At 55.9% G+C, this 23,741-nt stretch overlaps 12 protein-coding genes across 12 annotated transcripts; 7 read left to right on the top strand and 5 right to left on the bottom strand.

The window, feature by feature from the left end:
- Window positions 1-262: 262 nt before the first annotated feature.
- BKA78DRAFT_354979 (palmitoyltransferase akr1) lies at window positions 263-2,657 on the top strand (the record flags this gene model as incomplete). The annotated part of the gene is made up of 4 exons (XM_066891821.1): window positions 263-484; window positions 552-1,352; window positions 1,404-1,476; window positions 1,528-2,657. 4 exons carry the CDS (start codon window positions 263-265, stop codon window positions 2,655-2,657), a joined length of 2,226 nt encoding a protein of 741 aa, XP_066742027.1.
- Window positions 2,658-3,268: 611 nt separating this feature from the next.
- Window positions 3,269-4,751, bottom strand: BKA78DRAFT_254715 (calcium/proton exchanger; the record flags this gene model as incomplete). Its single annotated transcript, XM_066884927.1, has 2 exons — window positions 3,269-4,420; window positions 4,473-4,751. 2 exons carry the CDS (start codon window positions 4,749-4,751, stop codon window positions 3,269-3,271), a joined length of 1,431 nt encoding a protein of 476 aa, XP_066742026.1.
- BKA78DRAFT_177287 (uncharacterized protein) lies at window positions 4,663-5,721 on the bottom strand. Its single transcript, XM_066883359.1, has one exon. It carries the CDS (start codon window positions 5,374-5,376, stop codon window positions 4,837-4,839), a length of 540 nt encoding a protein of 179 aa, XP_066742025.1. The 5' UTR covers window positions 5,377-5,721; the 3' UTR covers window positions 4,663-4,836.
- A 2,880-nt stretch (window positions 5,722-8,601) lies between these two features.
- BKA78DRAFT_354977 (uncharacterized protein) lies at window positions 8,602-10,236 on the top strand (the record flags this gene model as incomplete). Its single annotated transcript, XM_066891820.1, has 1 exon — window positions 8,602-10,236. The coding sequence occupies one exon, from the start codon at window positions 8,602-8,604 to the stop codon at window positions 10,234-10,236; it is 1,635 nt and encodes a 544-aa protein (XP_066742024.1).
- Window positions 10,237-10,413: 177 nt separating this feature from the next.
- BKA78DRAFT_177326 (uncharacterized protein) lies at window positions 10,414-11,063 on the top strand. The gene has a single exon (XM_066883360.1). It carries the CDS (start codon window positions 10,592-10,594, stop codon window positions 10,955-10,957), a length of 366 nt encoding a protein of 121 aa, XP_066742023.1. The 5' UTR covers window positions 10,414-10,591; the 3' UTR covers window positions 10,958-11,063.
- A 1,254-nt stretch (window positions 11,064-12,317) lies between these two features.
- BKA78DRAFT_177256 (uncharacterized protein) lies at window positions 12,318-13,043 on the top strand. Its single transcript, XM_066883358.1, has one exon. The coding sequence runs from the start codon at window positions 12,516-12,518 to the stop codon at window positions 12,999-13,001; it is 486 nt and encodes a 161-aa protein (XP_066742022.1). The 5' UTR covers window positions 12,318-12,515; the 3' UTR covers window positions 13,002-13,043.
- A 1,711-nt stretch (window positions 13,044-14,754) lies between these two features.
- On the top strand, window positions 14,755-15,610 carry BKA78DRAFT_177207 (uncharacterized protein). The gene has a single exon (XM_066883357.1). The coding sequence runs from the start codon at window positions 14,827-14,829 to the stop codon at window positions 15,337-15,339; it is 513 nt and encodes a 170-aa protein (XP_066742021.1). The 5' UTR covers window positions 14,755-14,826; the 3' UTR covers window positions 15,340-15,610.
- On the bottom strand, window positions 15,497-16,038 carry BKA78DRAFT_177204 (uncharacterized protein). Its single transcript, XM_066883356.1, has one exon. It carries the CDS (start codon window positions 15,946-15,948, stop codon window positions 15,655-15,657), a length of 294 nt encoding a protein of 97 aa, XP_066742020.1. The 5' UTR covers window positions 15,949-16,038; the 3' UTR covers window positions 15,497-15,654.
- A 90-nt stretch (window positions 16,039-16,128) lies between these two features.
- BKA78DRAFT_345624 (chaperone for protein-folding within the ER, fungal-domain-containing protein) lies at window positions 16,129-17,167 on the bottom strand (the record flags this gene model as incomplete). Its single annotated transcript, XM_066890499.1, has 4 exons — window positions 16,942-17,167; window positions 16,745-16,859; window positions 16,520-16,695; window positions 16,129-16,488 (listed from the first exon to the last, which is right to left on the bottom strand). The coding sequence occupies exons 1-4, from the start codon at window positions 17,062-17,064 to the stop codon at window positions 16,129-16,131; spliced, it is 774 nt and encodes a 257-aa protein (XP_066742019.1). The 5' UTR covers window positions 17,065-17,167.
- Window positions 17,168-17,486: 319 nt separating this feature from the next.
- Window positions 17,487-18,329, top strand: BKA78DRAFT_254168 (5-formyltetrahydrofolate cyclo-ligase-like protein; the record flags this gene model as incomplete). The annotated part of the gene is made up of 3 exons (XM_066884877.1): window positions 17,487-17,583; window positions 17,641-18,144; window positions 18,211-18,329. 3 exons carry the CDS (start codon window positions 17,487-17,489, stop codon window positions 18,327-18,329), a joined length of 720 nt encoding a protein of 239 aa, XP_066742018.1.
- Window positions 18,125-19,014, bottom strand: BKA78DRAFT_320581 (uncharacterized protein). The gene is made up of 3 exons (XM_066888960.1): window positions 18,746-19,014; window positions 18,606-18,696; window positions 18,125-18,552 (listed from the first exon to the last, which is right to left on the bottom strand). The coding sequence occupies exons 1-3, from the start codon at window positions 18,884-18,886 to the stop codon at window positions 18,497-18,499; spliced, it is 288 nt and encodes a 95-aa protein (XP_066742017.1). The 5' UTR covers window positions 18,887-19,014; the 3' UTR covers window positions 18,125-18,496.
- Window positions 19,015-19,420: 406 nt separating this feature from the next.
- Window positions 19,421-22,662, top strand: BKA78DRAFT_254277 (armadillo-type protein; the record flags this gene model as incomplete). The annotated part of the gene is made up of 8 exons (XM_066884891.1): window positions 19,421-19,489; window positions 19,544-19,636; window positions 19,689-19,967; window positions 20,057-20,147; window positions 20,196-21,479; window positions 21,530-21,955; window positions 22,003-22,477; window positions 22,527-22,662. 8 exons carry the CDS (start codon window positions 19,421-19,423, stop codon window positions 22,660-22,662), a joined length of 2,853 nt encoding a protein of 950 aa, XP_066742016.1.
- Between the last annotated feature and the right edge of the window lie 1,079 nt (window positions 22,663-23,741).

Genomic DNA, 23,741 nt, shown 5'->3' with positions numbered 1-23,741 from the left:
CACCATTTGACCGCGGGAGAGGCTGTGGCGCGCCCGCTGTGGCGGTGACTGGCGGAGCGCTCCGCTCTCCTCGCACGCCTCGCTCCTCGCTATGGGCTGCTCTGCACCTAATCCGCACATTTGTCGCCGCCACGACTCTCACTCTCCACCGCCCGACCAATCCCGGATCTAGTAATCATGCTCTACCGGTGATGCTGTAGTCGATTCCTCTCTTGCTGCTCTCTCGAACACAACATCCCTCACCGCATACGCTCCGCCCGCAATGTCGTCGACACCCGCTTCAGGCGACGCCCTCACGCGCACGCCGTCCTCTGGAGACCAACACGAGCTCAAAGACATGGCTGGGCAACAGCCTAGCCTCCCGGTCGAGGAGGACATAATGCAGTTGGCTCGGCTTGGCGAGATTCGCGCAATCCAAAAGTTATTCGACAGCGGAAAGTATGATGCAACCTACCGCGACGAGCAGGGCATCACACCTCTACATGTATGCCGCAGCCTACTTCTGCTTACAATCCGAGGCTGGCCATGAATGCTGACATGCGCAATGGCAGTGGGCTGCAATAAACAATCACCATGCCCTATGTCACTTCCTCATCACCAGCGGCGCCGACGTGAATGCGCGAGGCGGTGATGCCGTCGCAACACCCGTGCTCTGGGCCGCAAAGCGCTGCAACTATTACATCGTGGCGCTTCTACTCTCGCGCGGCGCCGACCCTCTCCTCACCGACGACCAAGGATTCAACCTGCTCCACAGCGCTACATTGGATGGAAATGTCTTCCAACTCGTCCTGCTCCTGCACCAGGACATCCCCGTCGATATCCCCGATGCACAAGGCCATACCGCGCTCATGTGGGCGGCATACAAGGGCTTTCCATCTGTAGTGGAGGTCCTGGTACGATGGGGCGCAAATGTGTATGCGCGGGATGACCAAGGGTTTACCGCACTGCATTGGGCGCTGGTAAAAGGCAGCGTAGGCTGCATACAAAAGCTCATTGAATACGGCTCGGATCGGTTTGCGGAGAACAACGAGGGCAAGACGCCTGCGATTACGGCGCAAGACATGAATTCCGTGCGGCAATGGCACAAGGCGCTGTCAGATTCAGGATACAACCCGGACGGCAGCACCAAGTATTTCCCGCTGCAGAGCGTCATCAAGGACCGGAGATCTTTTTTCAACAAGTTCTTCTTCGTCTGGCCGTTTCTCATGATCATTGTCGGCCTCTACATTCTAAGCCATACCGTCGTTTACGTGGCTATTCCATTGGCATTGGGCACTTCGTATGTCCTGCAGTGGTCCGCGCAGCAGTTGCTGCGGTGGGCTCCAAGTAACATGAAGCATATACACAAGACAGTGAGTCGCATCTACAATTGGAAGAAAATCTTGTACTGATCTGGCTTCCAGCCGTACCTGTCAGGCGTTTTCGCAGGCACGCTATTTTGGGTTGGCGTTCGATACATCACCCACATCCTTCCATGTAAGATTTTCAAATTGTACATCAATGGCCTCGCTGACTTTATGTTTCCAGGGACCTTCACCACTAATCCTTTTACAAACATTTTCTTCGTTTGCTTTTACACAGCGACAACGTACTTTTACTTGCTCACCATGTTTGCGGATCCGGGCTACATCCCCAAGTCCTCTTCCCGAGCACAGCAAAAAGCCATCATTGACGAGCTCATCACGAACCGCAAATTCGACGAGCAAAACTTTTGCGTGCATTGCATGGTGCGGCGGCCGCTCCGAAGCAAACACTGCAAGCGCTGCAACCGATGCCTCGCAAAGCAAGATCACCACTGCCCCTGGGTCGACAACTGCGTCGCCAACAACAACCACCGCCACTTTGTCCTCTACATCCTCTTCATGGAGGCCGGCATCATTCTCTTCGACCGCCTCATCCTGTCCTACCTGGCCATCCTCCCGCCCATCTCCAACTCCGAGGCGCTGCAGTGCACGTTCCTCGCGCCCTCGCTCTGCGAGACGCTCCACAAGGACCCCTTCACCATCCTCCTGACCATCTGGACGAGCCTCCAGCTCGTGTGGGTCTCGATGCTCATCGTCGTCCAGCTGCTCCAGATCGCGCGCGCCCAAACGACCTTCGAGGCCATGCGCTCCCACAACCACTTTGGCGCGCCAACCCCCGACCCCCTCACCTCGTTCGTCACGACGGGCTCGACGTCCCCCGAAGCCGCGCAGCTGGACCCGCTGACCGCCGCCGACCCCTCCGCGAGCGCCGCTCCCAACGGCGGTCCCACGCCCAACGGCGCCCCTGGCGGCGGTCGACCACAACACCCTCCCCGACGCGCGAACAACAACGGCCACCACCACGTCGGCTGCATCGCACAGTGGACGCGACTACTGGGCCTCGACACGTTCATGGCGACGGCGCTGCACGGCAGCAACGCGCCGCAGGTGCTGGCGCAGCGCCGCGAGAACCCCTACACGCGCGGCGTCGTGACCAACTGCGCCGACTTTTGGGCCGACGGCGTCCCGCTGTGGCGCAACCGCGAAAACGGCGACGCGGTCCTCGGCCGCGAGCGCGTCAACTGGACCAGGGTCTATGATGTGCCGCCGCGCATGACGATGCGGAGGAGGGGTGAGAGGGGCGGTGGTGCGGGTGCGTATGAGGCTGTTGCCGGGGATGACGAGGAGGTGTAGATGGTCATGGGGGGTTTGGGGTGAAGGATGAGGAGGGGATTGGGGTGAGATATGGTCTATGGCGTAGAGATGGAGCAGCGCGGCATCGACATGGAGGGGGTGAGAGGAGGGAGGCGGTGGACGTAATGATTTTTTGGGCGGAGAGCTTAGGAAAGTAGAATCACAACCGCTACATGTAGTCAATACAGCAGCAGCATCATCAACACACAAATTTGGTCCGGTGAAGTGGCACGCGCAGTGCACCAATAGGAGCTGCTCAAATTGCTACAGGTCCTCTCCCACCCGTCCAGGATGCCTAGGGAAGAGAGAAGGGGGAAAGAAAAAATGATCAAAAAAACATCAAAAAAACGCCTATCCATGTCTACTCCGCGCTCTCTGATCCAACGCCTTGCTTGATTGTTGTTGTTGTTGCTTGCTTGCTTGCTTCAACGCTCTCTGAACAGACCCTCCGGCTGCTGCTGTCTGATGGCTGTTTCCTTGCCGATTGTTTTGGACGAAGGATGAGGATGAAAGGTGTGTACGAATACAGGAAGAATGCGGAAATTCGATGGCAGGCGTCACACACAGACCGCGCGCGGGCTTTGGCAGTAGGAAGCCCATCTCATCAAAAACTAGAACCGCATCAAGCGATGCGCCGCCTCGGCGGCGGCTGCCTCGCCCGTCGTCGCGCTCTCGGCCTCGCCTTTCTTGGGATCGGGGTAGTAGAAGCTGCAAATGGCAATGATGATGTAGACGACGACGCACAGGAAGCCCTCGAGGTAGTCGCTCTTCTGGTCGCGGAGGAAGTTGCCGACCACCAGGATCGCCAGGATGATGATGACGGCGTGGAAGGTTTCAAAGTCGAGGCTCATGTCCTTGCCAAGGCCCCAGCCGACGAACACGACGAGCGGCGTGTTAAGCAGCGCCGTCTGCACGCACGCGCCCAGCACGTGCGCCAGCGCAAAGTTCATCTGGTTGTCGTACGCCTCGTCGATGGCCGTCAGGTGCTCGGCCGCCTTTTCGACGACGGGCACCAGGATCAGGCCGACGAATGCGTCCTTGACGTGCAGCTCGTGGACCACGTAGTGGATTTCTTGGACCAGGAAGACGGCGATGAGCGAGACGCATGTGAGGGCGATGGCCAGCGCGACGATGCACTCAGTAAGCGTCAACTTGGGCTTGGCCAGGTCGTGGTGGCGGTCGGCGTCGCGGTGCTCGTCAGACTCGAGAACCTCATCGTAGAGGCCGTGGTGCGAGCGCATTTGGTACCAGACGTAGACGACATAGGCGAGGAGCAGAATGATGGCCGTCGCGCGCGAGATCCTAAGCGATTCATCGGTGAAATCCTGGTTGGAGTAGTCGGGCGAGTTGCGGAGCGAGGCAATGAAGGCGGATGGCATCACGAGCGCCATGCCCGCGACGAGAATCAGTCCATTACCCGTCTCACTGATGGCCTTGTGGAAGGTTTGCTCTTCGCGCTTGAGACCGCCGATGAAGAAGCACATACCCATGCAAAGAAGCAGATTGGCCAGGATGGAACCCAGGATGGCCGCTTGGATAATTTGGATGGGGTCGAAGTTAACGGTTTCCTCCCGCGTGATGAGCACCATGAAGAGCACGATTTCAACCACGGAGCCCAGTGTCGTCTCGATTAGTACGCCAAACACCTTGGGCAGCTTTCGCGCCAGCTCTTCGCCTCCGAATCCGATCAGGTTGGCCGCCGGCACCATGGCAATGTAGTTGAGAATGAAGATCCACAGGTGTTCGTCGGGAGCGGCAAAGTGCTACGGCGAGTGTTAGTAACTTGATTATCTTGTTTCCCATGGTTCGGCCTACAATGGCAATGGCAGCAGGCACAAACGGCCACAGAAAGTTGACGTATTTGGACCATGGCGCCGAGCTCCTGAAGCATATTTGCAAAAACTCGATGGGATGTATGCCTCTCCTGCCGCTCTCGCCGTCCGGGTGGATGCCAGTGGTTACTCGGTGGCCGTTGTGGTTGAACAGAGGGAGCGTCTTGTTTTTGGGGTGGCGGCGCTTCGTACCGCCGTGGTTGCGCTCGACAGCTGTCTCGGCGGATTCATTTGGATGCTTTTCAGCGTGCGGATCCGCCATGGTGTCGTACGCCTGTCCTTCCATGTGAGCTCACGAGCTTCGAAGGGTTGAAGAAATCGAGTCCTTGGGCAAAAGAAATGATGCCTTACGGACGTGTCCCAGCGTCGAGCACTTTAAGCCTGCCTTTGAGCAAAGGTGCAGGCGCCGCACTGGGAAAGTCGAGAGCAATTTCGATTGATACGAGATTGGCGAGTGCGGCGGTGCAAGGTAGGGTGTTGGAGAGGGCTTCGGAGTAGGTCTGTGGGTTAGCTAGGGCGAGGAGCGTATAAGAGGGCGAGAGGATGTAGTGGGAAAAGGGAGATGGGGCTTGGAAAGACATAATATCTCCGCATGGTGGCTTGAAACGAGGGGAGGAGCGATCCCAGTCAGTGCACGTTTGCTCTTGTCGAGCCACAGCCATGACTCGATGGTTCGGCCCATCAAGCATGCCCAAGCCTTTTCCGCTGCTGCTTGACCAGTGCCAAAGGAGACATTTCTGCAACGTGGACGACTGCCAAGGCTCACACGGCATCAGGTCGACACTCTTATTTCTTGGAAGAAACGGTCCGCTGACGCCACGTCGACCAAGACTGACTCGGCCAGCTGCAGCTGGACGGCCCGCGTGGAGTCGATACAACAACGACATTGGCCATTGTGCCGCCGAAACAAAACAAATGCGACCGGCATGTCTAAAGGTAAACTTTGAGGCGACGCCCTGACATTGACGGACGGCCTGGAGGATTGTTTATTTTGCCTGATGTTGTGTGGTGCACGTCGCTGTCAAGCTACTGTCCGATGTTTGCAGGGTCCTGCCATGTTAGGAACGGTAGTTCCCGCAGGGTTAGCCACTTCCTGCGTCCCTTGTTGTGGCAGTGTCACTACTTCTCTTTGCTGCTCCCGGTTTCTAGTTGTAGAATAATCAACAATGGAATCCAAACTGACCGCATCGAAGCAACTTTTGAAAGATTTTAACACCAAGACGGCTGGCCGGGTATGCCAAGAATACGCATATCAACTGTACGAGCAGACCAACTTCGTCATTGGCCATCAAAAGGTCGAGTCTGATTGGCAAGCCAAGACAAAAGTGGGCGCTCATTTGCACCCAAAAATCAGGATTGACTGTGCTGATGGCAGGACCAACAACAACACATGGGAACCGGCAATTTGGAGGCTGGCTGAGTATATATACCACAGCTGAGGGTGCAGCTGAACACCAAGGCCCGGCGCCCTCCAAACCACAACTTCCACCGCCTTTCCTGTGGCTGCTCGTCCCTCCGACCCCCAAACATCACTGTACCCCAAGAAAATAGAGCCGCTGCAATATAGCATTGACTAATGGGACCAAGCCTCGACCTACCTGCCCACCTGTCAGACTTGCGCCTCGCAAAACCCCACCAACGGTTACACATCTGGAAATGTGGCTTCGGTGTGGCATCGTGGCGCTGTGGCTGGGACAATGATTACCCATGCGGCATGCCCATCAATGTCAGAGCCCCAGACGAAACCTTTCCCAGCAAGCCTTCTTGGGGCTTTGCCCATTACAAATGCAGCCCGCATGCAACAGGCCAGCCCACCTACCTCGACGCAGGGCACCGTCCATCATGGCTCCCCCTCGGCCGATCCACCAGGACCTCATCGCTCATTACCACCTTATTCGGGGGGCCAGGACGACCGGAGGGTGGGATGCGTCAGCAAATAGACATGGACGGCTATATGTGGAGAGCAATCAGTCGATCCCGCGATTTCGCTTCAGAGCGAGCGAGCCGGATAACTCCCCAGCCTTGCTGCTGCACCCACTGAATCCCAGTCCAGCTGGTCGCGCAAGGATCATTTCTTGCAGGTGGAGCGCCGACGGTGCGAGCAGAGCCGCGTACTAGCCCAGGAAGGAGAGCCATCTTGCGCGCGCCCTGGTGACCGTGTGAGCAATCGCCTCGTCTGGTCTCGCTTCAGTTGCTCGCAAACGTAGGACCAGGGCAATGCGCGATCGACCGCCAGCCTCAACGTGGGCTTTTTGATGCGACCAAAATAGTTGGCAGACTTGGCCGCTTCAGGTGTAGCCGCGACACTCTGTGGACTGGAAGGTTCTGGCATGGCGTGAGAGTCTTTTGCTTTGTCTCTCCGTCGTCCTGCCCATTCGTCGCTATTAATTCTCGAAACACTGCGAGCCATCAGGTGTCGAGCGCGCGGCAATCCCCGCGCGTAGTCGTTTGCAAGTCTCCTTCGTCCGGTTCTTCCGCGCAGCCCAATCGGAGGACCGTTACGGCACAGTTGCGTTAGTCGACGACCAACTTGTCCCATGGCCAGTCTTGAAGGACGGGGTTTCCGTCAACCCGGGACAGAGAAGGGCATGGGTTCGAGGAGAACGGGGTCGCCGGAACGAAAAGGGCGGATGACGGGCTTTTCGTTGTTGGGGGCCAGTCTCGCGCAGACGTTGTAGAAAGCGTATGTGGCTGTAATGTCGCCAAGGGGCAGGGCACTACCGCCTTCTTTGCGCCCACTTCGGAGAGGTTTCAACTTGGGGAGATGATGGCCATTGAGGCGAAGAGACAAGAAGAAATTTTCTAAAACGGGGTTGCAGAGACGCGCAAGTTGGAGGAAAATAGAACGTCATCATCAATGTAACCCCAAACCAGCCGGGCGTGGGCGTTGGACATATCTCGCGGAGAGGGTGGCTTTTTGGTCTGCTGAATGAAGAGGACATGTTTCCGTTAGCGGCGGACATGGTCGTCGTTGCCTGGCAAATTCAAGATGGACGCATGATGGGGAGTGGACAGATTATCATGATTGGCGCTGCACGGTAATGCTGCAGCGTCAGCAATGGTTCCAACAGAGAGGAGAGGAGGCGGCGACGAGGCGGAATTTGGAGCGGACACGAACAGAGTTTGGAGGCGTTGGAATATCTATCCGTCGTCGTTGGAGAGGGATGGTGGTTGGTTGTTTGGTGTGGAGGGGACTGGAGAGGAGGAAGGGTAGCGGTGGATTCGCGGCCGCTGCGTCATTCATTCGTCGTCGAGGTCAGTCGGACCCAACCCAACCAGCCACTCCCTCGCCCTCCACCTCGCCCACAGGCCACACGACCCCCGCCAGGTGCTGGACCGGCCCGCCAACTGACTGATCCCGCTCCTCTGACCGTGTTCTCATGCTCTTGTTGGACCTCTTGGTCTCTTGTTGGATCTGGTGCCTGGCGCGCCATGTACACGACGACAGCAGACTCGTCCAACGCGGCACTTTGGCCTGATGCCGTCACGATGCAGTCAATCCTGGCGGGGCATGTTGCTCCGCCCGCTGTAGCGGGACAGCCGAGCGAGAGAGCGAGCAAGCAAAAAAGCGACGAGAAGTGGGCGCCGGGCTGGTGGAGCAAGGCTCAACTCGACGGGCGTTGCTTACTGGGGGGCTGAGCTACCGAGTCGCTCACAGCTTTGAGGCAGCGAGGCGCCAATCCTAGCAGACGCGATAGACGGCGACGAGCGGCAGTGCTTTTGTGTAATGCTGCCATGCCATCGCGACTATAGTGCAGGCCTTCCCACGACCCGCCAGGCATCAACGCCCACCTGTCTCTTCTCCATCTGTTGCTCTCAAAACCCGTGCCTCCCCCTTCAGGATCCACCCAAACCCCAACCCACACGACCTCCCCAGTACACACCACTATTCTCTGGAACCAACCAACTCGAGACCAACCACCATTTCCAACAGCCGCTGCCAACCCTCTTTCACAATACTGTCTAGCAATTGTCTTGCTGTCCTCTTGCTATAACTATCATCCAAAGGTAGGCCTATGTCTTAGTTCTCTGCCAGTCATCTGCCAATCCACACTGTGCCGAACTTTTCCTTCTCGGGCACGCGCTGTTACTTCATGATCGCATTCTAAATCATGCCAGGCATATACTGCGTCGAGACCTCGCCTCTTTCTACAAACCCTTTTGGCTCATCTTTCCGTCGCTTCTGGTACCACCGGCCACGATACTACCGAATCGAGTGCACTTTTCCTGTACCTTGTACTCCTCGCTTATCCACCGAGTACTCAGGATACTACTACCGCTGCCGACGGTATCGCAGGACCTCCTACCGGCCTGCGAGACTAGTCATGTGTACCTTTCGGCAGACATCCCGCTACGGCTACGGGGACGAGCTTGTGGACAGGTGCAATCATCGTTATGCTGGACCCGATTGCCCTCGAAAGACATATGAGGAGTACGGTCGTCGTCCTGCACCGTCGGGCCACGTTCCCTCGTTCTTGTCTGGCGCTTCAACGCCAACCACCGAGTTGGGTCCCCCGACTCCGACTCATGAGGGTCCGTATGCCACCGTCACTCGATCGCCCGGATTCGGCCAGGAATTTCTCTCAACGGACAGGAAGCCTCATCACCGCAGGAAGCATCGTCGCCATGGATCAACCGCGACCCAGGACTCACAGCCGTCAGTCATGGTGATGGACCCTCCCCGCGGTCCACCCAAGGGTCCACCAAACCGTACTGCAGCACCAGCAGCCGATCCTGGCTCGGAGTCCGAGGGGTCCAGACGCAGGAACAGGCGGCCGCCTCCCATTGACACTTCGTTTCTGGCCACCAACCTGCCCACTGTCGTGAGCAACTATGCCTCCGCCACCTCTCCACCAGAAGACAACGAATACGCTCGGGACACGGCAGCCAAGGACGCCCGGGACGCTCGTCACTCTGCCCAGGACACATTCCGTGAGGAGGAACGCAGGCGAGAGAGGGAGGAGAAAGCCAAGGACGAGTATTACGAGAAGTACGAGGCTCGTCGGGGAGACTGGCGTGCCGAAGAGCGAGCAAGGAAAGCTCGTGAAAGGGCCGAGAAGGAAAACCTGGAGAGAGAAGGACCCAAGGAGGAACCAGTCGAGAGCGACGACTACGCCACGATCATGGCGGAGCGCGAACTAGCACGCGAACGAGCACGCGAAGCAGCACGCGAAGCCGCACGCGAAGAAGAACGCCAGCAGCCTGAAGTCGTCGACGACCAAACCTCATCGACATGGAGCTCAGCCGAGTACCAGGACAGGATCAAGAAGGGCCAAAGCAACACAGCGGCTGAGTTCAAGAGATCTTCGTCGCCGCCACAGAGCGCCGGGACTGCCTACCGCTACAAGACATCGGAAGTCTCCCCGGACGATGACCATACTCCTCGCGCTTCCGCCACCGCATCGTCGCGAGCTGAAGCATACTACGAGAAGCTCCGCGAGTGGGAACGCCGCCAGACCGCCAACGAACGCTTGGACCGCACAAGCCCAACAAGAAGCCACCGGCACGGACCCGAGTCAGTGAGACTCATGTCCATGGCGGAACGGCGACAGGAAGCAGCCCTCCTGGAGGCCGAGGTGGCAGTGGCCGAAGCGGAAGCGCGCGTCAAGAAGACCAAGCGCGAAATCGGCCGCGACAACAAGGGCAACCTGGCATACATCCGACGGTCGACAAGGACAACAACGACTGGTGGAGCACGCGATGACGCTCAGAAGCGCCGGGTGCGGATCTTCAACCCCAGGCCCTAAGCGCGCGGCTCCCGACATACCGTCCCTTTGGTTGATGGCCCAGACGACGAGCTGCATCCATCCCCGCTGCCTCCATTGGTAGCCGTGATCGTGGACATGCCATGCGCAGAATGCTTGTTCTTCACGTGGCGGTGTAGATTGTCCTTCCTGGAAAAGGCCCCATCGCACGTCTCGATCGGACATAGGTGTTGCCTGGTGCCCTTGGACTGCGTGCTCTTGTGTCGTCTAAGATCTTTGGGATATACAAAGCTCAAGTCGGGTCCTGGTTGTTGTCGTTGTGTCGTGGTGGTAGTGGTTCTCGTTGCCGTCGTGGCCCTCCATATCCTTTGCACTTCTCCTCTACAACGACGTCCTCATGCCCTTGAGGCTGAGCGGGAGTGAGGGTGGAGGTGAGCCGACGGCCCAGAAATCCGCCTCCTCATCGTTCACCTCTCCCCATTTACATTACCTTTCTCATACGTTTGTACATACACTACAGTACGTCATCACGTCTTGTCTACATCTTTTTTCTTTGTTTACTTTTTCCGGATGGATACAATGGCGCTTGGGAGAACGCACAGAGGAAGAGTGGTTTGGGTTTTGGGATGCTTGTTTTTGCTCTTTCTTTCTGCCCTTTTTGATACCCCACCCGGCTTCCACCGCCTCCTCCTTGTTCATATACTTCATATACCCAGAGATACCCCACCATTTTCCTTATCCTGTCGGCGGAGATGGCATGTAGCAATTCAAAAGAGAGAGATCTTGACCGCAATGGTCGTCAATGGAATTCAATGTGCGATTGCGACAAATATGCCATTTGTTCCCACCCTGCTCCTCTGATTTTCTTCACTCTCGTCGGTTGAGTCTTGTCCATCCTCGAGTACCTGGCCTTTAGCGTACCACCCCGCCCTCCCTTCCCATACCATCGCCACGACTCGGACTTGCACAAAAGCCCATGCCCACCGCATGCGTAAACGTGCCTCGCGACCGCCCTTTTCCATCGCTGCCTGATTCACTCGCCATGTTTGAAGTTGCCGCGACGGGCCAACCAGCTTGGCTGTGTGGTGTTCGGGCTTGCTTGTTAATGTTTGAATCAAGGTACTCCTACTCGTAGGGGTACAGGAAAAGCTACTCCTAGTTCAATATGGGGGGGCTGATTCCTGGACCGTGGGTTTTTTGGGTCATGTGGTGACGTGGCGCGCTAGTGTTTTTGGGATGGGATGATGGAAGGAGCGAGGGAGACAGACAGGAGTGAGTGGCGGGTGGGGGTGGGGTGGATAGGCTCGATAGGAACATAGGGCGAGGAGGCGTTGTTGTGGGAGTCGGCGGCGGCGTGATTGGGGCTGCTTGGGAGGTTCTCTTTGTTGCTTCTTTTTCCCCTCTTTGAGATTGCATATTGACGGGAGGAGAAAATGCGCTGGGCTTGATGCTTTTCCCAAAAATTTCGATTCAGTCTCGTTGCCATCTTGTCGCCCCCCCCGCCCCCCCCCCGTCCCCCGTCCCCCCACGGGCTAGAGAAAAGTCCTTCATGACCCGCAGTGACATACTCCATAAAAGCTTTTTCCTCGTAGTCGTCTCTCTCTCTCTCTCTCTGTCCTCTTCCCCCTCCTGCTAACGTGTGATTTTCCTCCACCGCAGGCGTCTCGTCTTTCTCCTTCCACTCACCTTCCAAACTGCAGAAAGGAAACCACACGACCACTGAATTCACCATGGCTGATCCTGAGTCAGTTGAGTGCCCCGGCAGCGCGGAGTGCTGGATGCGGAAGCGCCCTTTTGTGGCGGCATTTTTTTTGACTTTGGCGTAGACGTTCAATGTTGTCGAGGCAGCTGGGCCATGTCTGGGTACGTGGCGGCTGTGGCGGCGTTGGCGTTGGCGTTTGTTCGGTGCGAGTGGAGGTACCATAGGTCCTACATGATTTGTCTCGTGGGTTGGTGGTAAAGTCTTCAGGGAACAAGGAGGCCAAGCCAAATCTAATTGTTTTCGCACTTTCAAAATCCTTTGCTTGTGCTCTCTCACTCCGACGAGGCGAGTGATCCGAGTTTCCCAAGGTAGCACAGCTCAGATGAACAGCACTCATGCCTGACTTTTCGCTTTACAATCAAAGTTCAGTTGCGGCAGCCAGGCCCCGGCGATGGCCAATGTCAAACCAAAGTAGGAAAGAAGAAAGACAGCAAGCGTGACGCCAATACCGTGAATGAAAGCAGCCACACACTTGTGCCCAAGTACATAGACACTCTAGAGCTACGGGTCGCTCGCGTCCGCCTTCCGTAGTTCGCTTTAGCCGCATTGTCCGCGGAGGATGGGCTTCGGCCCGCATACCCGACCATGTTCAAAGTTGCCAAGTCGAGTGGAACAAAGGGCGGACTACTGCTTGCTGCTAGTTGCGCGCGCATGCAATTGGGAGGCTAGCACAGGTGCGCGGAGAGCTAGTGCTTGTTTAGTTGTTGGTGGCTTCCTGTTTTGCGGAGAGGGGATGAGGTTTGGTGTTTGGATGCTCGTTTCTTCTCTTGGAATTGTCAATTTCGGCGGCGGTGGAACACATGCTCCAACCGTGTTTGTGAGCTTTCAAAAAGCAGCATCTCCTAATCCACCACAGTCAGTGACGAAAGAAATCTCAACCCCAAGGTTTCATGCCCAAGTTGCGCGGCACATGGCGAGTGTTCAAATCATCACCAAGTCGAGATTTTTGCGTACTGAAAGTGTCCAGACACTCCTCGCTGCCTTGGGCTTGGTATCCCAACACTCAGACTCACTCCTTCCAGTCAGTAAAAGGGGTTCCACTTGAAAGCAAGAACATTTGTGCGGAGAACTTGGCGCGCAGCATGCATAATCCATAGAGCCGCCAGAGTCCACCATGCAAGCGCGCGATTAACTAGAGGAACCACTGCTGTATCGGGACCGACTCCGCTCGCCCGACTGCGTTTGAAGTTGTCTTTTCCGTTGGCTGCACAGAGCTGCATGGGGGATAGAAAGTTGCGGAGGCTGGTCGCCGAGGGCTGAACCTTGTTCCCGGACGCGGCTATAGCGTCCTAGCTCAGGCATGGAGCGGAGGATTCTTTGGCGCGTTGGCGCGAGCCGAGCCGCTTGGGTTGTGTAGACTGATTAGAGAGGGCTTCGCTGGCCATTCATGGAGAATGGATGGCAAGAAGGAGAAGAAGGATGTGTAATGAAAATGCAGGAAGTTGTCAATAAAACGGCCTGAATTGAGAGCATGAACAAGCCTCAGGCAGCCCAGCCCAGCCGGACAAGCTTCCAAGCACAGTAAACGCACCACAGCCACACGGTCAACCCCAAACCAGTCAGCGTGCTTCTTCCCTGCTCTCCAACGCGGGCAGCAGTCGCCAGCCCTCGCCAATTCGCCCGCCGCAAGCGGCTGTGGAGCTCGCGTGCTGGCTCAGGGGAATGGGGGCCTGGTCGAACATCATCCGTTTATCCCGCGACGACGTTGGAAGTTGCGGACGTGGTTGCTCGAACGGGAGAGCTGGGTGGTGGATGCGGGGGATCAAGGCGTTTGATTGGTTGCGCCTCGCAAGTTTGCACGTCGCATTGTGGAATCTTGTCTTGGATTTGGCCGCTGGCGGTGCTTGGGAGGACGTCGCAGGCGGTTGGAATTGCTAGTCGGGAATGATGGTTGCTTCTACTGTGGCCTCAGGCATGAGGGCAGTCTTGTTTGCGGGTGGCTGGGTGCGCTTGGTGTTTGTTTGTCACCCGGAATGAGAATGAAGTCTAAACTTCGAGATTTGGCTTTTTGCTTGTCTTTGCTGTGCGCGATTGTCTTTCGATCGAGGCATCTGATGATCGTAGATAGAGATGAAAGGCATCCATCAAGAATCGTCAAAGGCGGTAGAGGATGTTCAGAGGCTGGCAGCCACACCGCTTGCTCCCTACACGATCCTCCTCCAAACTTGAACAAGTCGGGGTCCATGGCAACTGTATGGCGATGCCTGAGGCGCATCATCATGAGATTGCCCAGCATGACGGTGCGATGTCCGGTGCGCAGAAAATCGTGGCGATACCCTGACGACCAAGGAACACACCCCCTTGACGAGCTTAGCGAACAATTCCAAGCACAGAACATCAAAGGCAGATGCCATTCGCCAACCTCACAAGATCGAACGCAGCAAACCCCGACCGTTGGCCAAAATCCCAATCTCCTTTACAAAAGGGGCGTGGTGAGCATGGGGGAAAGGTGCCGGTTGCGCAGCGCTTGGGACCAAGGGTGGCCAGGGGGAGGACAGGAGCGAGGATGCCACGATGGCACAGAGATGCCCTCACACCTCACAATCCAGCAAAGGGGACCTGCGCAGCCCAAGAGTGGTACGCCTCGATAGCCTCATGCAGGGCTCTACGTGCGAAGTTGGCAAACGCTGGCCGTGATTCGACGAAGGCCGACGCCAGCCAAATCTTCTGCGAACGTCGTGGCCAGGGAAGCTTATTTTGAGCTGCGCGGTCCGCCGTCCCGCGGTTGCGACGCTGGGATGATGGCGTCAGTGCGAGACGAGGCGCTGTCGTCGGTGCGACGGGCGACGGCCACAGGGCTGGCTGGGCTTCGCTGCGTTGGGCGGGCTGGCTTGCCTGCCTGGCCGAAAAGGGCGACAGAGAGTCAAGGGATGCTGCTGGGATGGTGGCTCGAGGTTGAAATTGCGGCTGAAAAGTTTTCCGGACCGGCCAGGAGTCGAGGAAAGGGGGCGGCCGTTTGGCCGTCGTCCATTGTTCGCAGTCCTCGTTCGGGTCTGGTTGGGTGGATGGACAACTTCAAACGTAGCGCGTGTGGAGACGGGTTGTTAAGGTTTACGGCTCGGTCGAACTTTGAGCGTTGCGCGAGCAGAAAACTGGATTGGGATTTTCCACCCTACATAAAAAAGGGGGCGTTGTGCGATGGTGACGACAGAGCCCACTCCAACTCTTCAGGCGATGATATCAAGTGGCAATCTTTTCTACGCCTTAGCTTTGTCTTGCTGAATGTACTGTTCGCAATTCTGCCATGCGGACGGTCAATTCTCTCTTGGATTAGCCGCCTAACTGTCTGGACATTCCACGGCGCATTCGATGACAGCCGCGCCTGTCATGCTGGCGGCTGTCATGTGTTTCGTGCGATCCTTCCGCCTGTTCTTGCTTTTTGATATAGCCTAGATTATAGCCTGTGCACATCGCACTCGACCATGTGTGCCTATGTAGCCTTTCAAAACGTGGGCACTCTTCCACCGCCTGCGCGGGGACACACATTGGACCCGGAGACGAAGGAATGAAGGAAGAGAGCTAACCAAACCAAAGCGCGGGAAACACAGCACCGACGGGAAGCACCCGATGGAAGGTACATGTAGAAAGTTGGCAGCGGCACAAGATTCTGTCAAGCGGTTCCAAACGTTACTTTGTGCCCACGCCAACTAATGTCGTACCTGCCATTTCAAGTAAGCCAGCCCAAAGTCTTTGCCAGATTAGGAAGGAACGTTATTCACATCTCTGGATGACAGGCGGGACCAAGAAGTCCGGGTAGAGGAGTGATTGTGGGAGGAATCCTGTCTCTCATTATCGCTATGTAAAACCCATTGAACCTGATCCCAATGACGAAGATGCAAAATGCAAGGAAAGAAGCTATGCAAACACTCGAACGCGAAATAGACAAGTTTGAAGGATATCTTTGTACGTGCTGATGATGCCAATGCAAAAGAAAAACGGTACCCAGTCCAAACGCAACGCAGGATACTTTGTGCCAGGGCCAAAATGCTCATTACCGCCAAGTGAGACTCGTATGAAAACAAAACAACTGTCTATGATGCGTACAGCAAGCCTGCATCCCAACGCCAAACCTTTGAGAGTTTCGGCAGACTTTCACTGTTACCGTTACTAGTCCCTAGCTCTGCTGTATGTGGAAAATATCGTCGTAATCGTCAATGCTTTTGGAGCCTCTCTTAGAAGCAAAAGTACAGGACAGACCCAACGGCCGTCGCGCCCAAACCGAGCCACCAAAAGCGGTCCGCGTCGGCATGCTCGATGGGCTTTCCGAGCATTCTACGCACGATGGGACCGTAGGCTTCGTCGGCGCGCTTGACCTTGGACTTGCTGGTGGAGCTGGAGCTTCCGGTTGCAGATGTGGTGGGGTTGAGCGTAGTCGTCGGGAGCATTTGCGGGGGCTTGTAGGCAATGTACAGAGGCATAACCGGAGTGCCGTCCCATTCCCAGAGGTTGAGACGCTTGATGTTGTGATATTTGTCGGTCACTACTTCGTATTTCTGTGGCGCAGGGTCAGCCTCATTTTCCAGTCTCCCACTCTTGGGCCACCGCCGATCAGTCAAAACACACCTTGAATGTTGTGGTTTGGTTGTAACGAGTGTAGACGCCGGAGTCGTAGTTGCACGGGTCGGAGTAGAGTTGGCGGCCGTCGACCTTGATGGGCGTGAGGACTAGCTTGCTGTCTTCGATCGTGTAGCTGCCATGCTGCCACTGAATTATGCCCTTGGGGCAGGATGGGTCCCCAGCTGCGTGATGTTAGCAAGAGCCGAAAGTTTTGGCTGGTCGAACGCTTACGGTTTGCGACGGCGCGGAAGAGGGCAGATTCGAAGTATCCGTCGGAGGTGAAGGAATAGGACATGCCAGGAAGGGCAGGCTCGATGATTGTGTCGTTTACAGGGTTGTAAAAGCCCTGTGGCGTAGGCGTGTCAGTTCCGCGAATACTGTGCCAAATCGGCGGATTTTTTGCAAAACTCGTGTCGAAAGATACGTACCGGTCCAGTGAGCGTCTTGTTCGACTTGGAGGACCAAGTGCCCACGAGAGCGGAGTCGAGGTCGGCAGCAGCGACAACGCTGGCCGATGCGGCGAAGAAGAAGAGGGCAGCGTTCGCAAGCATAATGGCAGCCAGGCGTCGGGGGTCAGAAAGTTAACGAATGACTCGGCAGACGGGCTGAAGGTTGAGGCTCTTCTGGGCAGCGCAGGGTGGTGGAGTTGTAAAGGCACGGAGAGCGCACCCACGCACCTCAGCGCGGCCGCGCGTAGCACCGACACTACCACGACCAAGTCTCACCGCCCGCCGCATTGCATCTTTTTTTATTTTCTCCGCAGCACCAGCACCAGTCCACTCTTCCCCGGATCCGCCACAGCCGCCAGCCAGTGCTACTTGCTGCCCCTCTGAGCGACCGTTGAACGTCACAAGGAACCGCAACGGCGCGTCTGCAGCCTCTCTGTGTGCTTCCCGCTCCTTAACCTTGATTATTTTGGCTTTTGCTCTGACAGGGTTCCATCGCTGCATCCGTCGTAGGCCCGGTAACAGCAATGGCGTCTCTGCCCCTACCCGCTGCAAAAAGAGAGCTGCGTAGACATGTTCGTCAGATTTTGTCAAACTTATCCATCAGCTCGGCCACAAATCAAAGTCTGGACATCTCCAATGGGCTATTCTGCAGGTAGGCTCCGCTGACGTCACGTGCAGCATTGAATGCGGCCCGAGCACTATTCTCTCTGCCCGAATACCAAGCCGCACGCAGAGTGAGCATCTATCTGTCCATGCCGTCTGGCGAAATATCGACGGCTGGAATCGTGCATGATGCTCTCGCCAATGGCAAAAAGGTCTTTGTGCCTTATACATACAACAGAACCGTCAATCCAGAACTCAAGCCCAAGTCGATCATGGACATGGTGGAACTATTTTCTACGGCCGACTTCGACTCGTTCCAGTCCGACAAATGGGGTATCCCCACGCCAAGCGATGACTCCATTGCTAGTCGGCGGAATACTTTTGGTGGAAAAGGCCGTTCCGAGGGAGTCTTCCCCCCCGCAGAGGAGACCGAGTCTGGACTTGACCTGATCGTTGTGCCCGGTATGGTCTTCGATTCGGAACTTGGCAGACTGGGGCACGGCAAAGGCTTCTACGACTTCTTCTTCGACAGATGCGCCGAACATAGCATGAAAATTGAAAGACCGAGACCTTTTCTTGGTAAGTGTTCCACTGGATTAGCCAAGTGGAGCGGAGAGAAACTTGAGGCTAATGCGTCGCAATCAGTCGGCCTTGCATTAGCTGAGCAAGTGCTCCCACCGGATCAATCCGTACCTATGGATTCGACCGACTGGCGGCTTGATGCCCTTATCACCGGCGCTGGGCAAGTCCTTCGATCCAAATAGTCCCGGCCGAGTGCGCCGTCATAGCTCTTGTAGAATCAAAAGTGCCCATTCACAACCACCAGATGCCCTTTTCCATGTGCGCCAATGCCTGTAACACGTCGCCGACCCTCGAACACTGCTTTTGTCTCGTTCTCGTGCGTCGCTTCGAAACCGTGTCCCGTATAATTTCATCCGTTCAAGCTCTGGATGAGAGAAACGTTGTCGCCCTTGAGTAGGATTTGTCCTGAGCCAGGTTAGTCGCGTGGGTCTGTCGTGAGCGTGTGATTTGAAACTGACCGAGATTGCGCCTGGTCTCTTCCTTGGTCTTGTTGGCAAGCTTCACCTCGACGGCGTCGTCAATGACCAAGTTCATGAACTCGTCAAATCCCTGTATCTTGTAAGCGGCCGCCGCGCGCCGGTAGGTGAGAGGAGCATACCCTGATCTTGCCCTCGATGCGGGTCTCAAGCTGTTCGTAGAGCCAGACCTGGACTGTCGACCGAGTCTGCAGCTGCTTGAATATGAAGTTGATGGGCGGCAGCAGCACCTTGTTCCTGTTTCCTCCACCGCGGCCGGCCATGGTTTCAATGTGGGTGAGGTGGGGTGGCTAGAGGCTTGGCGACCGAGACAGTGAAGTGAAATGAGGAGCTTCGATGGTGAATCGCGTGTTCTCGGCGTTGTGGATGTGATGATGTGGGTGCTCGTTGGTGGACGTGAAGTTTGGGGGAGCGGCGCGCCAAGCGGGCCAAGACAGTGGAGGCTCTCGGACAGCAGGCGCGGGATGACGGCGGCAGAATTTCTGGGAAGACACACGCCTTTCCAAGAGCAACGCCATCTCTCCCACACCAAAACCCTTACATCTCGTCAAAGACCCTGGGCGCAAGACGTCAAAGAAGCCCATTGCTCTCCGCCGCCGTCCCGATCCCAAGCTCCGGCCTCTGCGCTGCCTATGCGACTCACCTCACGATACCACTCAACGCCGCCCCACCTCTAAACCAAGCTCTCACGTCTGCTGCCATCCCTCCTCGACCTCTCCTCCGCTACCCTGACCATGGCTGCGAACGGTGCGGCGGCCCAGCAGGCCTTTGCGCCTGTCCTTGCAGCTCTGGCCACGATGCAATCTACCGCCGACCGCTCGCACAAGACCCAGGCTCATGAGTTCCTGGAGCAATTCCAGAAGTCGGTCAGTAATGACGTCGCGGGCTGCGCTTGACTCTTACTGACATGCTTCATGCAGGACCAAGCATGGTCGACCAACTTTAGTATACTTCAGTCGAGCGAAGCGCCTGTAGAAGCCAAGCTGTTCGCTGCGACCACTCTCAAAGGAAAGGTGAGTCGCACCGGCTCGGATAATGAAGCTTGGGCTGACAACAATTGGCAAGATTGTCTATGACCTTCACCAGCTACCGCGCGAGACTCTTCCATCGCTACGGGAGACATTGCTCGGTGTCCTCGCCACCTTCCGCGCCGGCCCCAAGCCCATAAGAATGCAGCTCTGCGTGTGCCTTGCGAATCTGGCAATACAGATGACGGAGTGGAAAGATGTTTTGCCCATGATTGTCAACACGCTCGGCAACGACGCAGAGAGTATTCCCTGCGTTCTGGACTTTCTGCGCGTCCTCCCGGAAGAAGTCACCGAAGGACGAAAGATAAACTTGACTGTACGTTCGGCCGAACCACCACCACTCTCCAGCGCCTTCCAACGATGAATCGGGCCGCGATCAAAATCTAATCCGTCTATCTGCAATAGGAAGATGAATTGACCGACAGGACAAGGGAGTTATTGGAGGACAATGCGGACCAAGTCATGGTCTTGCTCACGCAATACTCGCGTTCTTCTGGTACGTACAATGTTGTTGGATCCATTGTCAAGCTCTGACAATCTCTAGCGGCTGCGGCCAACAACCCACAGCTCATGGAGTGTATCCAGTCTTGGGCGCGCGAGGTGCCCATCAACGACATCGTAAACTCTTCGCTCCTTGACGTCATATTGAACGGGCTCTCAGTGGACGAGCCGTTCGAGGCTGCCGTGGACTGCATGTGTGCAATCATTAGGGAGACCAGAGATGTGGATGAGTGCCTCAACATCATCTCCACGCTTTATCCAAAGATCCTGGATCTGCGCCCCAAGCTCGCGCAAGCGGCCGAAGAAGAAGACGCCGAAGTCTTCAAAGGCATTTCCCGAATCTTTGCGGAATCAGGAGAGGCTTGGGTTGTGCTCATTGCCCGGATGCCCGATCGGTTCCGAGGATTGGTCGAGGCCGTCCTTGAAAGCTGCGCGCGCGATCAGGACAGGGACGCAATCCGGCACACTTTCAACTTTTGGTACGAACTCAAGCAATACCTTGTGTTGGAAAAGTACATGCAGGCCAGGTTACAGTTTGTTGATGTCTTTTCCAAACTGGTTGACATCATGGTTGGACACTTGGAATACCCCAAGCCGGAATCGGGCAACGAAAAAGACTTGTTTGAGGGCGACCGCGAACAAGAGGAGAAGTTCCGGGAATTCAGGCACCAAATGGGCGATGTTCTCAAGGATTGCTGCGAGGTCATTGGCGTCACCGACTGCCTGTCCAAGTCGTACGAGCTCATTCAGCAATGGGTGAGCAAGCACGGCGCTCAAGCATCCGCGGGCCATGTGCCCGAGTGGCAGAAGCTCGAGGCTCCGCTTTTCAGCATGAGGGCCATGGGTCGCATGGTGCCGCAGGACGAGAACATAATGCTTCCTCGTCTGATGCCTCTGATTGTTCAGATTCCCGATCAAGAAAAGGTTCGCTTCCAAGCCGTCATGACCCTTGGTCGGTACACCTCCTGGACAGCCGAGCATCCAGAGACGCTGCAGCCGCAGCTCGACTACATTATGGCGGCCTTCAATCACCCATCAAAGGAGGTTGTCCGCGCAGCGGCGCTCTCTTTCAAATTCTTCTGCAACGACTGCTCCCGTCTCCTCAAGGACTACATCCCGCAGCTGCAGCAGTTCTACACCAGCGTTCTCGACGGTCTTCCAACCAACAGCCAGGATGAGCTCACCGATGGAGTTGCATCCGTGCTTGCTGAGCAACCTCCAGAGACTGCGTACGACAACTTGAAGCTCTACTGTGACCCGGTCTTGAAGACGATTATGCATCTCGCCCAGAACGCTGTTGATGACAAGTCTAAGCTTGCCGTTGCTGGTAAGTCCATTTACATCCCTCTGCCGATCAAGTTGACTAATCGAGTTCAGACAAATTGCAAATCATCACCATCTTTGTCCAGTGGGTCGTTCCCTATGTACCACTGGGACAGCCTAACCCGGCAGTCAAGTACTGCGAAGAAATATTCCCAGTCCTTGCAACTATTGCCGACAACTTTTCATCTCACACGCCCATCATCGAGCGGGTTTGTCGCTGCTGGCGGTACATGGTGCTGTCGTACCGCACACACATGGCTCCGCTGCTCCCCCAGCTCGCTGACAAGCTTGCTGCGGGATTCAATGCTTCGCGCCAAGGATGCTTTTTGTGGGCGACGTCTTCCATCATTCGAGAGTTCGCGCCGGGCACCGAGGGTGTGGACGCCCAAACCGTGAACGCAGTCTTCAACTTTTACTCGGCGCAAGCAACTACGTTTTTGAGAGCGCTCAATGACTTGCCCCCTGAGCAGCTCCCAGACGGTAAGCATCTTGAGCATTGTCTTTGACAAAAGCTGACTTTGCCGCAGTCATTGAAGACTTCTACCGCCTAGCGATAGACGCGCTTCTCTACTTCCCCGAACAGACCATCGCCTCTCCGTTGACACCCTCGGTTCTTGCCGCTGCCTCGACTTCGCTTACTCTCCTCAAAGAAGAGCCTTTGATGGCGACGCTCCACTTTCTGCGCGACTTCCTTGGATGGGGCACCGACAACCCGCCAGTCTCGGAATACGGTGATGCAGTGCACACAAACCCTCCTGAAATCCAAGCTGCCGTCAAGCAGCTCATTGTTGGTCAGGGAGAACAGCTGACGCAACGCATCATGACGGGCATGATGTACACATTCCCGCGCGACTGTGTGCCAGACGCATCAGGAGTGCTTCTCGAAATGCTTGCGCTGATGCCCATGGAGGTTGCTGGATGGATTAAGACTACAATCAGCATGCTGCCCCAAGGATCAATCAGCACGCAGGAGGCGGAGCGACTGTTGAACAACATTCAACAGTAAGACATTCCCTTTTTCTGTATTGAACATGACTGACACATAATATAGGCGCATTCAGTCCAACGAGATTCGCAGGATTAGGAGCCTGCTCCAAGATTTCACGACGTCGTATCGTCGCCGCAATGTGGCGCCTCGAGAGGGATTGGGTCGCCTCGAGGCGACTCGGTTCCGCTTCACGGGGTAAAGGCGCATTCTCCTGGAAAGATGACCTGGGGACGGTCAATTGAGTTTTGGGAAAGCTTTAGAAGGAATTATTTCATGCCCAGCATTCCACCTTTTTTTTGATTCTTACGGCTCATCGGCCGGGCGGTGGGGGGTAAGCATTCTGGAAGAATTTTGAGTTTTTGTCAATAGGTAGGTTTTCGATAGGGCTACTCTTCAAGCGAACGAGGAGAGGGGCAATGGGAGAAGAAAGATGGATTGCATTTTTGAGCGGGGGAGTTATTTGGGAATGTGTGTTTTGCTGCTGCGGGATTCAATACCACGGCCACGGCACGCACGACGGGTCCGACAGGAGGGCAAAATTGGACCAGGTCGAGAAAAGTTTGCTGATTACCAGCTACCAGCTACTAGCTAGGGCTTCATATTCATCACGTCTTTGAAGGGAGTGGCTTTTGCTGTGCTTGCCCTACTGTTGGTTATGGGTGAGGGGCTTGACCGCCGGCATTCTTTAAGTCCGACGGGGAACACCGAGGAGGTGCTGATCACAGCTGGTAGTGGTCCTTCTATTTTGGAAAAGTATCTTTGCATTTTTAAATGTGGAAATGGCTTGACGAAATTTCTGCCTCCATGCACACTTTGCATTGCCAATGGTGGGGGGCTCTTCATGTAGTCGTGATGATGCGTGGATGCTCCCTGTCTTAGCACGGGCATGGGGCTAAAAGTTGTGGCGCACAAAGAACATGATGGGTTGGCTTGAGATATCTAAAGAGAGTGCGTAGAAGGCTCCGTGCTATGCAGATTGAAGCAGTAGAATTCGTCTTTCCTAACCAGAAAAAGGACATTCAAACCCCCAAGATAGGTAGGCAGATGATGGCCGGTTGTTTGTGCCACGATTAGATCAGCCCCGGCCCCTGCTACCCGCGTTTGATGCACGCTATGACGATCTGGAGAAAGCCAAGAAATGAGTCATAATGAGTTGCGAATGGCGCTCGTCTTGTTGTGCACGTCCCAGCCGCGTGCCGGGCATACATAAGGGAATCCGGATCCAGTCCCTACTGCCGCTCCCCAAGGCTGACACGCCCAAAGCGCTCCTGTTCCCCT

Source organism: Phyllosticta capitalensis, assembly GCF_038381095.1.
Source record: "Phyllosticta capitalensis strain CBS 128856 chromosome Unknown BKA78scaffold_8, whole genome shotgun sequence".
In the NCBI taxonomy this organism is placed as follows: domain Eukaryota; kingdom Fungi; phylum Ascomycota; class Dothideomycetes; order Botryosphaeriales; family Phyllostictaceae; genus Phyllosticta; species Phyllosticta capitalensis.
The sequence above is the reverse complement of the archived record's forward strand: the minus strand, read 5'-3'. Positions and strand labels throughout refer to the sequence as shown.